The sequence below is a fragment of the Neovison vison genome, chromosome 1 (genome assembly GCF_020171115.1).
Source record: "Neovison vison isolate M4711 chromosome 1, ASM_NN_V1, whole genome shotgun sequence".
Lineage (NCBI taxonomy): Eukaryota > Metazoa > Chordata > Mammalia > Carnivora > Mustelidae > Neogale > Neogale vison.
In genome coordinates this window covers 244,236,795-244,253,974 of record NC_058091.1, presented here as the reverse complement: position 1 = coordinate 244,253,974, position 17,180 = coordinate 244,236,795, and the positions used below count along the sequence as shown (strand labels likewise).

At 37.9% G+C, this 17,180-nt stretch overlaps 1 protein-coding gene across 1 annotated transcript in view; it reads right to left on the bottom strand.

Moving 5' to 3' along the window:
* Positions 1-16,779, bottom strand: part of LOC122891679 (serine/threonine-protein phosphatase 2A catalytic subunit alpha isoform) — a 135,463-nt gene extending 118,684 nt beyond the window's left edge. Inside the window, exons 1-3 of the mRNA XM_044227541.1 lie at positions 16,360-16,779; positions 15,976-16,158; positions 8,269-8,463 (exon numbers count right to left, since the gene is read on the bottom strand). Coding sequence (XP_044083476.1) covers positions 8,269-8,463; positions 15,976-16,140 — 360 coding nt within the window. The 5' untranslated portion in view covers positions 16,141-16,158; positions 16,360-16,779. The remainder of the gene's footprint in view (positions 1-8,268; positions 8,464-15,975; positions 16,159-16,359) is intronic.
* Positions 16,780-17,180: the final 401 nt, after the last annotated feature.

Below are 17,180 nucleotides of genomic sequence, written 5' to 3'. Positions count from 1 at the left end.
CTGTGAATTTTTTACTTTCTTGATAGTGTCCCTTGATGTAAAAAAGTTTTTAATTTTGATGAAGTCCAATTTGTCTACTTTTTTCTTTTATTACTTTTGCTTTTGATGTAATATCTAAAGAACTATTGCCTAGGGATGACTGGCTGACTCAGTCAGAGAAGTGTGCAGCTCTACTGTAGGTTCAAGCCCCACAATGGGCATAGAGATTACTTAACAATAAAATCCATTTAAAAAAAAACACTGCTTAGGGATGCCTGGGTGGCTCAGTGGGTTAGGCCTCTGCCTTCAGCTCAGGTCATGATCTCAGGATCCTGGGATAGAGCCTCGAGTGGGGCTCTGGGCTCGACAGGGAGCCTGCTTTCCTCTCTCTCTGCCTGCCTTTCTGCCTGCTTGTGATATCTCGCTCTGTCAAATAAATAAATAAAATCTTTTTTTAAAAATTACCTAATAAATTGTCACACAGATTTTCTTCTAAGAGTTTTTTAGTTTCAGCACTTTTATTTAAGTCTTTCAACCCATTTTGAATTCATTTTTGTATATAGTTTGAACTATCAGACCAAGGATTCAAAGAGTTTATTTCCCCTTTACTTTGTAGTAAATGCTCCAGAACTACATAAAACTCCAAGTTGAAATCTGATTTACCACTTGAAAATAATATTACACTGTATGTTTACTGGGATTTAAATAAATTTTTAAAAATTAAAAATATATTTTTTAAGATTTTTATTTATTTATTTATTTGACAGAGAGAGAGATCACAAGTAGGCAGAGAGAGAGAGAGGGAAGCAGGCTCCCTGCTGAGTAGAGAGCCCGATGCACTGAGCCACCCAGGCGCCCGAAAATTAAAAGTATTTTTTAGAAAAGTTTTAAAATCAGATGCATAAGTGGCTCAGTTGGTTAAGCGTCTACCTTCAGCTGAGCTCATGATCCTAAGGTCCTGGGATCGAGCCCCACATCAGGGTTCCTGCTCAGCGGGGAGTTATCTTCTACCTCTCCCTCTGTCATTCCCCTGCTTGTGCTCTCTCTTTCTCGCTCTAATAGATAAAATCTTAAAAAAATTTTTTTTTTAAATCTGATTTATAATACCTCTGCTTATATAGTCCTATATGCTTGAATATAAACACTCATCCGAAGGGAGAACTCAAAATTCCATATCATCTAACAGCCTCAGAGAACCTGGTTTTAAATCACCTAGAACTTCAGGGGCACCTGGGTGGTTCAACAGTTAAGCATCTGCCTTCAGCTCACGTCATGATCCCAGGGTCCTGGGATCTAGCCCTGCATCAGGCTCCCTGTTAAGCAGGAAGCATGCTTCTCCCTCTCACACTCCCCTGCTTGTGTTCCCTCTGTTGCCGTCCCTCTCTCTATGTCAAATAAATAAATAAAATCTTAAAATAAATAAACAAATCACCTAGAACTTCAATTTGATAAACTTTCCAGTTGGAAAATTATACAATTAAACACTAATGTGTATATGAAAAAATAAGCAAATAGCTTCTAGAAGGAGGCTGAGTGAGGATGTTTGAGGTAGACCAAAAAAACTGGGAATTCCCTTTATGCTGTAAAAAACAAATGGAATATGCAGTCCTTGGATTGGATTGGATTGGATCCTGATCTTAATAAATCATTTGTAAGACATTTTAGGAACAACTGGGTACATTTTAATATAAGTTTGGTATTACATGACATTAAGGAATTGTTTATTGTGCAGATGTAATCATGATTCTGAAGTTATATAGGAGAATGCTTCTGGTTTTTTCAAATTTAAATTCAATTAATTAACATATAGTGTATTACTAGTTTCAGAGGTAGAGTTTAGTGATTCATCAGTTACATATAACACCCAGTGTTCATTACATCAGGTGCCCCCCTTAATGCCCATCACTCAGTTAGTTCCCCATCTTCTCACCCCTTTCCCCTCCAGCAACCCTCAGTTTGTTTCCTATGGTTAAGAGTCTCTTATGGCTGTGCACCTGGGTGGCTCAGTGGGTTAAAGCCTCTGCCTTCAGCTCAGGTCGATGATCTCGGGGTCCTGGAATCGAGCCCCGCATCGAGCCCCGCATCAAGCTCCGCATCAGGTTCTCTGCTCAGCAAGGAGCCTGCTTCCTCTTCTCTCCTCTCTCTCTGCCTGCCTCTCTGCCTACTTGTGATCTGTGTCTGCCAAATAAATAAATAAAATCTTTTTAAAAAAGTCTTTCTTATGGCTTGTCTCCCTCTTCTCCATTCTGATTTCATCTTGTTTTATTTTTCCCTCCCTTTCCCTACGCTCTATTCTATTTCTTAAATTCCACATATGAGTGAAATCATATGATAAAAGTCTTTCTCTGATTGACTTATTTTGCTTAGCATAATACCCTCTAGTTCCATCCACATCTTTGCAAATGGCAAGATTTCAATTTTTTGATAGATAATACTCCATTGCATACATATACCACATCTTTATTCATTTATCTGTCGAAGGACAATGAGGCTCTTTCCATAGTTTGGCTATTGTGGACATTGCTGCTCTAAACATTGGGGTGTAGGTGCCTCTTCAGATCACTACATTTGTATCCTTGGATTAAATACCTAGTAGTGTGATTGCTGGGTCGTAGTGTATTAACTTCTTGAGGAACCTCCATAATGTTTTCCAGAGCAGCTGTACCAGCTTGCATTTCCACCAACAGTGTAAGAGGGTTTCCCTTTCTCTGAATCCTCGCCAACATCTGCATCTGTTGTTTCCTGACTCGTTAATTTTGATTAACTTGTTAATTATGATTAACTTGTTAATTTTGATACCACCTCACACCATTCTGACTGATATGAGGTGGTATCTCATTGTGGTTTTGATTTCTATTTCCCTGATGCCGAGTGATGTGGCACTTATTTTCATGTGTCCGTTGGCCATTTGTATGTCTTCTTTGGAGAAATGTCTGTTCATGTCATTTACCCATTGCTTGCTTGAATGATTTGTTCTTTGGGTGTTGAGTTTGATACGTTCTTTACAGATTTTAGATACTGGCACTTTATCTGATAAGGCATTTGCAAATATCTCTCCCATTCTGTAGGTTGTCTTTTGGTTTTGTCCACTGTTTCCTTTGCTTTGCAAAAGCTTTTTATCTTGATGAAGTCCTAATATCTCATGTTTGCCTTTTGTTTCCTTTGCCTTTGGAGAAGTGTCTAGTAAGAAGTTGCTGCAGCCAGGTCAAAGAAGTTGCTGTCCGTGTTCTGCTCTGGGATTTTGATGGATTCCTATCTCACATTTAGGTCTTTCATCCATTTTGAGTTTACTTTTGTGTATGGTATAAGACAATGGTCCAGTTTCAATCTTCAGCATGGGGATGTCCAGTGGAAAATAAGCTTTTATAAGGAGATACACAGTGACCTATTTAGGGATAAAATGTCAGGGTACCTATAATTTAAAATACCTTAAAACAAAATAGATGAAGCACATACATCAAATATTAATAGAGTAAAATCTTTTTTAAAAATTTATTTATTTATTTGAGAGAATGCACGTGTGCACATGAGTAAGTTGCAGGGACAGAGGAGGAGCAGAGTGAAAGGGAGAGGGAATCTCATGCAGACTCTGTGCTGAGTGCAGGGACCGATGTGGGGCTCAAACTCCTGACCCTGAGATCATGACCTGAGCAGAAACCAAGAGTCGGCCGCCTTAACTGACTGAGCTATCCAGTCACCCCAAAACATGCTAAATAATAGTAAAATGTTAACAGTAACATTATCCAAATAATAACAATTCCTTGTTTGGAAGACTATGAGCTTAAAATTCAGAGCAGAGTTTAAAAATAAAAACTATTCAAGGAGCACCTGAGTGGCTCAGTTGGTTAAGGGTCTGCCTTCGTCTCAGGTCATGATTTCCAAGTCCTAAGACTGGGGTCCTCATCAGGCTTCTGGCTCAGCAAAGAGTCTGCTTCTCTCCCTCTGCCCCATCCCACTGCTCATTCTCTGTCTTTCTCTCTCTCAAATAAAATCTTTTAAAAAATAAAAATAAATAAAGCCCTATGCAAAAGTGGTCTCAACTTAGGGAAGAAGGGCTTTGTGGAGTAGGAGGTGGGATGGGGCTAAGAAATATCAACGTGCTTAGGTACCAGTCAGAATAACTAATAATTCATAAAGGTTACTGAAAATTTAATAAAATTTTAAAAGTTCCATAAAGAAAGGAACAAAGTCTTTTACTCAAGGCTGCATCCTCAGCTCCTACTACAATCAATGACTGCTACCAGAAGATGTTCAATGAATATTTATTGGATAAATGAATGAGGGAATGAATAACCATTTCTTCCCCTTAACTAGCCAAATATTTGCATTTACACTTTGCTTCCAAAATGGTTTCAAAGAGGCTTATATTTTTTTCAAAATTCACAGAACATTATTCATTTTGAATTAATGAGATCTTTACATAGCACTTAATATTGCTTCACAAGTTTACAGACTTGGACTATTTTTGAAGAATTATTTTAACTTGTATGAAGTTTATAACTTTGTGTACCATATGGTATTTTCTCTGTAAGTAAATAAGCAGTCTGAATTATCACATGAATTCCAAAACTTTGAATTTTTAACAATTACATGAAATAAAAGTATGGTAAGATTTGTTGTTTATACAGTTTTATTTATTTTTTTAAAGATTTTATTTATTTATTTGGCAGAGAAAGAGAGCAAGAGAATACAAGCAGGGGGAGCTGCAGAGAGAGAGGAAGACATAAGCTCCCTCCCAAGCAGGAAGCCCAATGTGGGGTTCAATCCCAGGACCCTGGGATCATGGCCTGAGCCAAAGGCAGATGCTTAACCAACTGAGCCATCCAGGTGGCCTGTTTACACAGTTTTAATTTGTCAGACCCATTTGCTCTAAAATAATGAGCTGAAATTATATGACATCCTACTTGTGAAAGCCAAACATAGTCGACTTTCACTTGTGTGTTTGATAGTGGGAGACCAGCAGTGCACCTCAAAGCAAACAGCACATAATCTTACGCTACATAATTTGGATATTTTATAATATATTTTTAAATTTTTTTACTGAAGTATAGTTGACACACAATGTTACATTGTTTGAGGTCTAAGAGGCTTATACTACTAGCCGGATCAAAATTTTAAATTAAAAAAAAACAACCAGAGTGAAAAAGATAAACTAAATTACTATAATTAACTAGTTACTGAAACTGAATAGTAAATTTTTATTTGAGCTGCCTAAAAGCCAATGTAAGAAAGAAAACATATTTTCATTATTAAATAAAAGAAGGTAAACAAATATTTCTGGAGATAAAAAGCTTTTTCAAGTACTGAACTGTATCTGACTTCTTAAATTCTTATGAACAGTAACATGGGTATCATGGTAGACACTATCTCAGATATTTCAGTTATATAAAAATATTCATCTGAAATTTGGAGATATTAGGGAAATAAAGTTTTCCTTTCCTGATTTTTGTCAACATGAAGATAACCTTAAATCATCAAGGCCAGAACCCAGATATCCAGATAATAGGCATAACAATATTCTAATGAGCCACTTCATTCATGGCCACCTTAATTCCCCAGAGTAACTAACTTTACAATATTCTGTGAGGTGAGTGACAGGGATAGTTTTCCTTTAGGTCCTTGGTGAAACCAAAAGAATAAAGAATTTAGGTGTTTCTGTCTAGGGCTTTTTCTCTGCTGCCCCCACGATTCCACGGATATTCTTCCATATTTGGTGCTGAGGACTACATTTTACTTTCCTTTTTGTTCCTGCGAGAATAATCCATCCTTACTTCTTCAACCATAATATCTAAGAGGAAGATTCCCAAATCGGGTTATCTAGTTCTGACAACTTCCTAGAAAGCCCATGTTAAATAATAGGTCAACCACGATTCTGAGTTAGAAATTTTCACTGTCCCTTAAAATATATCAATGTTTCTAAAAGTAATTCTCCCTTGTAAAACTGGTTGCTGCCAGTGGCACCATAATTCTCCTGTACTCAATTAAAAATTTTGTAATTATCTTTGATTTGTCACTTTGTTCACATCCCTCTCGTATCTACTTAGACCCCACATCCTATCATTTCCCCTTTGAGTCTTTCCATCCACTGCCTTTGCCATCCTTCCTCTTCCTATTTCAAATCCTTACCACTTCATATCTGGACTGTCATAATAGCCTCTCACCTGTTCTGCTTCCACCCATACTTTTCCTCTACACTTGCCAAAATAAGCTTAGGGTTTTTTGTTTGTTTGTTTTAAAGACTTTTAATTTATTTACTCGAGAGAGAGAAAGTGAGAGAGAACATGAGAGGGGAGAAGGTCAGAGGGAAAATCAGACTCCCCATGGAGTTGGGAGCCCAATGCAGGATTCCATCCCAGGACTCCAGGATGAAGATCTGAGCCGAAGGCAGTCGCTTTATCAACTGAGCCACCCAGGCACCCTAATTTAGGTTTTGTTTTAATCCTGTTATAGCCCAGTATCCTCAGGAAAAAGTCCAAACTCTTCAGGACGAATTTCAAGATTCAGGAAACCTCTCCTCAAGGAACCCATGCAATCTTATCACCTTTTACCTAGTCTCTACAGAGCTCACTCATCACCACTCTCTTAAGTCCCCTGCTCAGGCCTGCACTGTTCTCACAGCAGAATCTGAATCTAATTCCTGTTCTATTCCAGTGAAATCTTAGCTACAATTCCAAATTCTACTTACTTTAGTTTTACTTCCTCTTTGAAGTCCTCTATTCTGATTATAGCCCATACTGGTGGCTCCCTTGATTCAAGAAACACTTTCAAACAGGTAAAGCAGAATAGAGAAACAGATAACACAACTATTCCTGACTCCCTACCAGCACTACTTATTAAGTATTTAAAATATGCTTGACACAATGCTAAACACTTTATACCTACTATCTTATTTGACTGTTATAAAAAAAATGTGAGGTACTACATCATTTTACCCATGAGGACAGTGAGGATCAGGGAGGTTAGGTAACTTTCCTGGGACCAGAGCATAATGGGGCTACCACCTGTCACTGCACTCTACTGCAGTGAGCTGTGAACTGCATAGGTAACCACATGGTTACCCAGAGAAAAGATGGAGGGTGAAACTCTGGGATAGTCTGATTCCACAGACTGTGCTCTTACTATTACATTTTAATGCCTCCCTATGGATCCAGCTGGCAAGGAAATGACAATATCAATTCCAATTGTGATTATAACCACATTTCAAAACTACAAAATGAGGAGTGTCTGGGTGACTTAGTCGAGCTCCCACAGGGCTCCCTGCTCGTTGGAAAGCCTGCTTCTCCCTCTCCCACTCCCCCTGCTTGTGTTCACTCTCTTGCTGTCTCTCTCTCTCTCTGTAAAAAATAAATAAAAACTTTAAAAAAAAAAAAGCTACGAAATGAAATGCACTATTAGCAAGACAGAAAATTAGAAATTAAGATAGCGAGGGCGCCTGGGCGGCTCAGTGGGTTAAGGCCTCTGGTCATGATTTCAGGGTCCTGGGATTGAGCCCTGCATTGGGCTCTCTGCTCAGCGGGGAGCCTACTTCCCCCTCTCTATCTGCCTGCCTCTCTGCCTACTTGTGATCTCTATTTGTCAAATAAATAAATAAAATCTTCAAAAAAAAAAAAGAAAGAAAGAAAAAAGAAAAGAAACTACGATAGCCAAAAAAGCTTAGGATATAAGATGTTTTGTCTATATCATTTACTAATAAATTTTTTGAGGTTCTTCCTGTTATTTCCTGAATATATATCTAAATTTCCAGAGAGTAGAGCTGATGTTGGGAACGAAATACCTCCATAAAAACCTGCTGAACTAAACACTTACTAGGCAGCTGACTAAAATTCAGAACAGTTGATCTTTGTGGTCTTGATTTTTTCGTGTTAAGCAAGACTATGTACCTCTTAGCAACTTTATTTCTGCTTTCTTTCCTTAAAGGCATCTACATTTATTTGCCATTCCCCATCCTAGTCTCTAGTTCCTACCTCCAAACCTTCCTTCATTTGAGCCTGCCGGCAACATTTTGATGTACTTTCCCCAATAAAAGGTCCCACCTGATGGCTGGTTCCTCCTTACCAAATTACTGATACTTCCTTTAGCACCCCATCCTTGGTCTGTCCTATTGTTAGAGTTACAACTCTATTACTGTGTACTTAACACATTTTGCAATTCTGCAACTAAAGTATAGGTAATGGCCCCAGTTTCAGGATAACAATTACTATTGTACAGAAAAATACTTCTAAAACCTTCATTAAAGAGCATTTACGATTCATATACATCCTATAGTTTGGCTTACTCTGAAGCACTTACGTTATTATTGTGAAGATATTCAATTGCTCGAAGGATCTGGAAGAGGTATTTTCTAAGTCGTTTACTCTCTAGTCCGTGACAATAATGTTGCAGCTCATCTAATACCGTGTGGTCAATAAATTCAAACACCAAATGAATTTTCTTTTTCTGCCTAAAAACTTCAATCAGATTGACCAGGTTTTCATGACGAAATTGCTATTGACAGAAGAAACAGATTTATAATACATTATTTCATGTGTAATAATTTATACATGTATATAAAATACCTACATAATTTTTATTTTTTTAAAGATTTTTATTTATTTATTTGATAGACAGAGATCACAAGTAAGCAGAGAGGCAGGCAGAGAGAGAGGAAGGGAAGCAGGCTCCCTGCTGAGCAGAGAGCCCGATGCGGGACTCGATCCCAAAACCCTGGGATCATGACCTGAGCCGAAGGCAGAGGCTTTAACCCACTGAGCCACCCAGGTGTCCCGCCTACATAATTTTTAAAAGCATAAATATTCTCAGCCTATTTTTTAAAATACTTTATTTATTTATTTATTTGAGAGAGAGAGAGAGAGAGAGAGATCAAGAGCAAGCATGAACAAGGAGAAGCAGTCTCCCTGATGAGCAGGGGGCCCAACTTGGGGCTCCATCCCAGTACCCTGGGATCATGACCTGAGTCAAAGACAGACACTTAACTGAATGAGCCACCTAGGTGCCCTTATTCTCAGCCTATTTTACTCCATGAATTTCAATAGGAAATTTTCAACTTATTTGTTTACATTCCTATTTTTTAAAAATGCTAATTTAGGGGATCCTAGTTTAGAGAGGCTCAGAACAGCATGCAACTCTTGATCTTGCAGTGGTGAGTTTGAACCCCATGTTGGGTATAGAGATTACTAAAAAAAAATAAACCTAAGAAAATGCTAAACTATTTCATAATTAATACATACAGAACAAAGGGAGATGTACTGTCTTACTTCAAGTTGGCATTTGATTATTTATTAAATTAATTTAGAGTTAATGTAGTATAATGCAAGTTGGTATGCTGCTAAGAGATACCTTTTTTTTTTAAGTTTTATTTCTTTATTGGGGAGAGTGAGAGTGTGTACAAATGAGTGGGGGAGAAGGACCCGGAGAGAGAGAATCCCAAACAGGCTCTGCACTCAGTGGATGTGGAGCTCCATTTCACAAGACTGAGATCATAACCTGAGCTGAAATCAAGAGTCAGACACTCAACCTACCGCATCATCCAGGTGCCCCTAAAACATATCTTTCCTTTTTTTTTAAGATTTTATTTATTTATTTGACAGAGAGAGAGATACCACAAGTAGGCAGAGAGGCAGGCAGGGGAGAGGCAGGGAAGCAGGCTCCCCGCTGAGCAGAGAGCCCTATGTGGGGCTCAATTCCAGGGCCCTTAGATCATGACCCAAGCAGAAGCAAAGGCTTAACCCACTGAGCCACCCAGGTGCCCAAGACATATCTTTCTATCCTTCAACTTGGTTTATAATTAAGTCTAACATCTGGAATTTAAAATGTTAAGGTTTTCAAATGAGCATGGATTTTTTTTAAGTTTTAATTTTTTATAAACATATAATATATTTTTATCCCCAGGGGTACAGGTCTGTGAATCGCCAGGTTTACACACTTCACAGCACTCACCAAAACACATACCCTCCCTAATGTCCATAACCCTCAGTATACACAATGGAATATTATGCAGCCATCAAAAGAAATGAAATCTTGCCATTTGCGACAACGTGGATGGAACTAGAGGGTTCATGCTTAGCGAAATAAGTCAAGCGGAGAAAGACAACTATCATATGATCTCCCTGTTTGAGGAAGTGGTGATGCAACATGGGGGCTTAAGTGGGTAAGAGAAGAATAAATGAAACAAGATGGGATTGGGAGGGAGACAAACCATAAGTGACTCTTAATCTCATGAGCATGGATTTTAATGCTACTCAGTACGTGATGATTTCAAAGAAATGATTTTCTTAGTTTGATCCTCAACTCTCGAAAGTGAAACATAAGTTCCAGGTGGACAGTATAAATTAATTAATTACACTGGAACAAAAAAGAATCAAAATACATAGAAACTTTACAGATACACAAAGTAATAATTTACAGTCATAGGAACTTCACAAAAATATACAATTATTTGTGGATACCTTTTTGTTCACTGTTTGTAACATTCTATTAAATAAACACCTTAAACTAGTAACAATCTTAACTTCAGAAGGTAAAAAATGACATTTATCAGCTTAGAAAACAAATGAGGTTCAGTATTTTATCCTGTTTATTTTTTAACATGCTAAGTTAATTATTACCAGTTCTCAAATACTTAATATTTTCAAATTACTAAAAGCATTTATTCATTTGGCTAAAAATTGAGAGGTATATTTTCAATGTTAGATTCATTAGAAAATTAAATGTTATGAAAAATATTTGTCTTTATTCTAACAGCACAATAATAAATTTTTCTACTTATCTGTACTTACACATAGTTCAAAGTCCTTAAAATATGACTAAAGGAAAAACATGCCAGAATATAATGCCAGATTCTTTTCCTATTTTATTCCCAATTTCCCTGGTTGGCAAGATGCCAGAGTGCTGCAGTGACACCATGCTAGTACACCAAAGACAACTGACTGCTTTTGGACATTACACTATTAATCCTTCAGCTAAGGAAAATTACTGGTTCCTTCTCTAGTCTTTATTTTAAAGGCTAAAGCAACGAAGAGTTAATGTAAGTCAATAAGCATTATGGAAGATCCACCAGGGGAAAGAATTCTTTCTCAGATTAACCATGAAACTCCTAGAAATTCTTCATTGCTACTCCTCAAGTTGTTCCTTCATTACCAGACAACTTTTCTACAGCTATTGTCACTAATTACTCTAACTGTATTTAATAAAATTCTAGCAGATAAAAATTTAATTCAAATGAAGTCATAATGGCAATCTTTTTAGACTAAAAATGTGAATTAATCCAAGAACTCTCTCTTGTCGAATTAGATAAAATCAATTTAAAATCCTATAAGAAATGAACCAATAAGGGGCAACTGGGTGGCTTGGTTGGTTAAGCCTCTAACTCTTGATTTCATCTCACGTCTTGATCTCAGGCCCAGTGTGGAGCCAACTTAAAAATAAAACAAACAAACAAAACACCCAAACAAACAAGCCAATGAGAATAAATAGTTAAGGTGTTTCCAAACAGTTTGTACAATAGTTGTAATAGTTAACTACATCTTCTTCTTTTTTTTTTTTAAAGATTTTATTTTTATTTATTTGACAGACAGAAATCACAAGTAGGCAGAGAGGCAGGCAGAGAAAGAGGAAGCAGGCTCCCCGCTGAGAAGAGGAGGAGTCCGGGATCATGACCTGAGCAGAGGCTTTAACCACTGAGCCACCCAGGTGCCCCATTAACTACATCTTCTATTTGCTTTCTGTGTTCTTGCAACATATTGGTAGTTTTTACAAAATGATAAACTAGAAAAAAATAATCAGCTTAAATGTAACAGAGCTGAATAAAGAGCAAAAGATATTGCTTGGGAAAAGATCTTCATCTAAGCAAATTTTCACTTATGGTGTACAACAGTTGCCTTATGGTATTACAATGTTTTAGGTCATCAGGAAAAGCAGTGGCATCTCACAAAATCATAACATCTTCACTGATTCTACCTTTTCTTTACACTGTCTAGAAATAGAGTAACTCAACAATACACAAATAGAAATACCTAATATATTTATTTTATTTAAGCAAATTGAGGGACACCTGGGTGGCTCAGTTGGTTAAGGGTCTGCCTTTAGCTCCAGTCATGATCCCAGGGTCCTGGGATTGAGTCCTGCATTAGGCTCCTTTCTTAGTGGGGAGCCTGCTTCTCCCTCTGCCTGCTGCTCCCTCTGCTTGTGTGCCCCCCTGCTTGTGCGTGTGCACTCTCTCTCTCTGACAAATAAATAAAATCTTTAAAAAACAAAAATACAAGCAAAAACCCAAATTGATCCATCATATCTAATATAGACTTACAAAGAAAGAGGAGAATTTTATAGAACTAGAACAATTAATCCTAAAATTTAGACCTCAAATAGTTAAAGCAATCTGGAGAAAGTAGAACAAAGCTGCAAGTATCACAAGCCCAGATTTCAAGATATACTACAAAGCTACAGTATCAAAAAAGTATGATAGTGACACAAAAATAGACACAAAGATCAACAGAACAGGACACAGAGTTCAAAGGAACACACACATGAACAGAAGAGGCATAATGAAAAGAACAGAACACACCTACATGGTCAATTAATTGACAGTAGAGGCAAGACAATCACAAAAAGACAGTCTTTTCAACAAATAGTACTGGGGAAACAGGACAGCTACATGCAAAAAAATGAAACTGCAGAGGCACCTGGGTGGCTTAGTGGGTTAAGCCGCTGCCTTCGGCTCAGGTCATGATCTCAGGGTCCTGGGATCGAGTCCTGCATTGGGCTCTCTGCTCAGCGAGGAGCCTGCTTCCCTCTCTCTCTCCTTGCCTGCCTCTCTGCCTACTTGTGATCTTTCTCTGTCAAATAAATAAATAAAATCTTAAAAAAAAAAAGAAACCGCACCACTTTATAACACCATACACAAAAATAAACTCAAAATGGCTTAAAGACCTAAATGTGAGACCTGAAGCTATAAAACTCCTAAAACATTAGGCAGTACTCCCTTAGAGATCACCCTTAGCAACATGTTTATGGATCTGTGTCCTCAGGCAAGGGAAACAAAAGCAAAAATAAACTATTGGGACTATACCAAAATAAAAAGCCTTTGCAGAGCAAAGGAAACCATTAACAAAATAAAAAGGCAACCTACTGAATGGGAGAAGACACTTAAAAATGATGTCTAGGATAAGGGTTTAATATCCAACATATATAAAGAACTTATACAACTTGACACTAAAAAAGACAAACAATACTATTTAAAAATGAGCAAAGGACCTGGATAGACATTTTTCCAAAGGAGATATACAGGTGGCAAACAGACTCATAAAAGATGCTCAACAACACTCGTCATCAGGGAAATGCAAATCAGACCACAATGAGAAATCACCTCACACCAATCAGAATGGCTAGCATTAAAAAGACAAGAAAATAACAAGTATTGGCAAGGATGTGGAGGAAAAGCACTGTTGCGGGGGCTGACTATAAATTGAAGAAGGTGCTATAAAAAATAGTATGGAGGTTGCTCAAAAAATTAGAAGTTGAAATACCACATGATCCAGTAATTCCATTAATGGGTATTTGCCCAAAGTGAAAACACTAATTCAAAAAGACATACGTGGGGTACCTGGGTGGCTCAGTGGGTTAAAGCCTCTGCCTTGGGCTCAGGTCATGATCTCAGGGTCCTGGGATTGAGCCACACATCGGGCTCTCTGCTCAGAAGGGAGCCTACTTCCCTCTCTCTCTCTGCCTGCTTCTCTGCCTACTTGTGATCTCTGTCTGTCAAATAAATTAATAAATCTTAAAAAAATATATATATGCACCCCTATGTTTACTGCAGTGTTATTTACAATGCCAAGATATGGAAGCAACCAAAGTATCCGTCATTACATGAATGGATAAAAAAGATATGGTGTGCATATACAATGGAATATTACCCAATCATAAAAAAAAGGTTTGTTGGTTTTTTTTCTTAGATTTTTTAAAAAGTTATTTCTACACCCAATGTGGGGCTCAAACTCAACAACCTGGTATCAAGAGTCACATGCTCTACTGACTAAGCCAGTCAGGCGCCTCCCCCCAATATGAGATCTTAACATTTGAAACAACATGGATGGACCTAAAAAGTATTACACTAAGTGAAATAAGTCAGACAAAGAAAGGCAAATACCATATGACTTCACTTATATGTGGAATCCAAAAAAACACAAAACAAATGAACAAACAAAAAAAAATCAGGGGCACCTGGGTGGCTCAGTGGGTTAAGCCGCTGCCTTCGGCTCAGGTCATGATCTCAGGGTCCTGGGATCGAGTCCCGCATTGGGCTCTCTGCTCAGCAGGGAGCCTGCTTCCCTTCCTCTCTCTCTCTGCCTGCCTCTCTGACTACTTGTGATCTCTTGTCTGTCAAATAAATGGATAAAAATCTTAAAAAAAAAATCAAGCAGGCTTTTAAATACAGAAAACAAACTGGTGGTTGCCGGAGAGGACAGAGGGAAGTGAGTGGGTGAGATAGATAAAAGGGGATTAAGAGGTACAAACTTCTGGGGATAAAACTTAAAAAAAATTACAGAAATGAAAAGTATAGCACAGGGAATATGGTCAATAACATTGTATGTGACAGATGATGACTACACTTGATGGTGAACACTCAATAATGTAAAGAAATTTCAAATCACTACACTGTATACTTGAAATTAATATAACATCGTATGTTAATTATACTTCAATTATAAAATAGAGGTGAATATTACTTTTGTATCAGATAAAAATGAAAGACTGTTTTCTTCATCACATAAAACATCTAGACTATAGTCAAAGTCATAAACCTTAAAGCATCTAGATAAATTCTAATAAATAAAATATGTAGATTTAAATATTTTTTAATCACTAGTTTTGTACCCAATCCCTAAGGAATGTTAATGCTCCTTTTTTCACAGTCCTAAGTTCTTTCCCTTGGGTTGACCTGTTATACCTACACAAAATTCTGTTTTCCATCCCATTTCTAAAACCATACTAGTCAGCTTTATTTAAATGTATTCTTGTCACATCAAATTCAACATTTCTAAAACTGAACTAGTTTCCAGTCCATTTCTCATTTGGGTCTTTCATATTTCCATCAGTGAGAACAGTCACTGAAATTCATTAATTCTTCTGCCTCCCTCTGTTTCATTCTACATTCTTTCATGTCTTCTTTTGCAATATAGTCTATTTTAACTTTGCTTTTCTAACTTTAAATTCAAGTTGCTGCAACCCAGCAAGGATTCTCCTGGTATTTACCAAGATTCTTGAATTAAATTTATAACAGACCTCCCTATTTTTACTCTGTCTTCCAGCCTATTCTAAAAAATGGTGCTAAATTATTATATATAGTTGCTTTATTTTGAATTCAAAACCTTCCATCTCTTACAAAATCAAAGTTTGTCCTTTTAAGCCAAGACTTTAGAACCTAACGCCAGTTTACTTCTCTAATCTCACCTCTTTCTACTCTGTCCAAAAAACTCTACAGACCAACCAATGTCTCTGCTCTCTGTTCTTTTTCATGCTTCGACATCTGAGTTTATGTTGTTCCCCTAACCTAGAATACAATAGTTTCTCCCTCCTACCTAAATTTTGCACATCCTTTAAGACCAAACACATGTCCCATTTCCTCCAAAAAAATTTCTCTACTTAACTGGACTTTGTGTTAATCACTTGGCATTTATTATGAGTCACTTTATATTCAGTATTGTTTTCAAGTGACTTTCCACCTTTCTGATTAAACAATAAAAGTACTTTAGAGGAGATACTGTCTTTTACTATTTCTGAAAAATATTTAATAATATTTGGCATAATTTTTGTTACATTATATATAAGCATATATATCTTGTATCACTATAAAATTTCAAAATGTAGACAATAAGGTATCACACTTTTTTAAGTCTACTCTAGGTCTTCATACATGTGTTAACTAAAAGATTCCTTATATAATTTTTTATTCCATAACAATTCCTCCTTTGATTTATAGCAATTAAGGTAAAAGAAGCAAACCTTTAAAAACCTTATTTCTCTCGTTGCAATTTTGTTGACAGATTTTTCCGGTTTTTCATAAAATATCTTAATGGCCACTATCCGCCCAGTATCCTTATGTTTACACTTCATGACTGTTCCATAACTTCCCTCTCCCACTTTTCCGAGGGTTTCATACATCTCCATTTTCAAGTCCGGATTCTTCTTCATAAAAATAAAGGAAAAAAAAAAAGTTAAACATTTGTACTTTTATTTATTCAAGCTGGACACTGCATTTCCACAATACACCCGTATTTTAAAAGACATAAACATGGAAAATATTAATCTATCCCACGGATACTTGTTTGTCCTCGGTAACTCTGCCAACTAGACAGTAAGGTGTCCCTGTGGGGCTCCAGCGCTCACCAGAAATTAGGGAGCTTCCTGCTGTCTCGGTCATTCCCGTGAACACGCAGATTTCAGATTCCCTCACTACCTGTCACCAATTCATCAAGAATGGGGTCCGCACACTTCCTGTCATATGGCCCTCAACTATGGGGTTCCCGAAATACTGCCGTGGCGCACAGATTAGGCCCCCGGACCGAAGAAAACCTCAGCCCCACCGGTTCCTCAAATCAGACCTCTTAGGGTCCCGGACCAGTGTTGCGCCCCTTGCCCTGCAGTAGACCTTGTCCGGTCAGCCGCCGAGGTCTCAGCCCATTTTGCAGTCCCGCCGGCCTGGCTCCGCCGCAAAACCGGCGGAACAAAAGGACACCGACCCTATTTAGCTTGCCAGCCCCCTAGGTCCAGGGAGCCCGCTACCATGGCAACACTGCCGCTGACCTCGCGCTTAGGGCCTACTGCGCAAGACCGGAACATCAGCCGCATCCGGCACGACCCGGAAGAGAAAATGAGATATGGTGAAAATGAGTTCTCGGTGCGTGCCAAGTGAAAGCTTTCTTGGGCCTGCGGTGGGAAGTATATGGGTTGAGACCAACTCACAAGGCTGGTTTTGAGCAGAGGTGGAGGAGAAGCCACATTTTACTGCACCGAGAGTCTGCGTGTCTTTTAGGGAGGGGCAAGAGAGGAGGAGGCTTGCCCAACCTGCGTCTTAGATGCCCCCAGGACAAAGAACTTCTGCTGCTGGCTCAGCGTCCTAAAAGGATGGCTGGAATCACTAAGTAGAAACATGTTGTAAAACTAGTCTTCCAAGGAAGTCTTGTGTAATTATAGTCGTCTAAGTTACC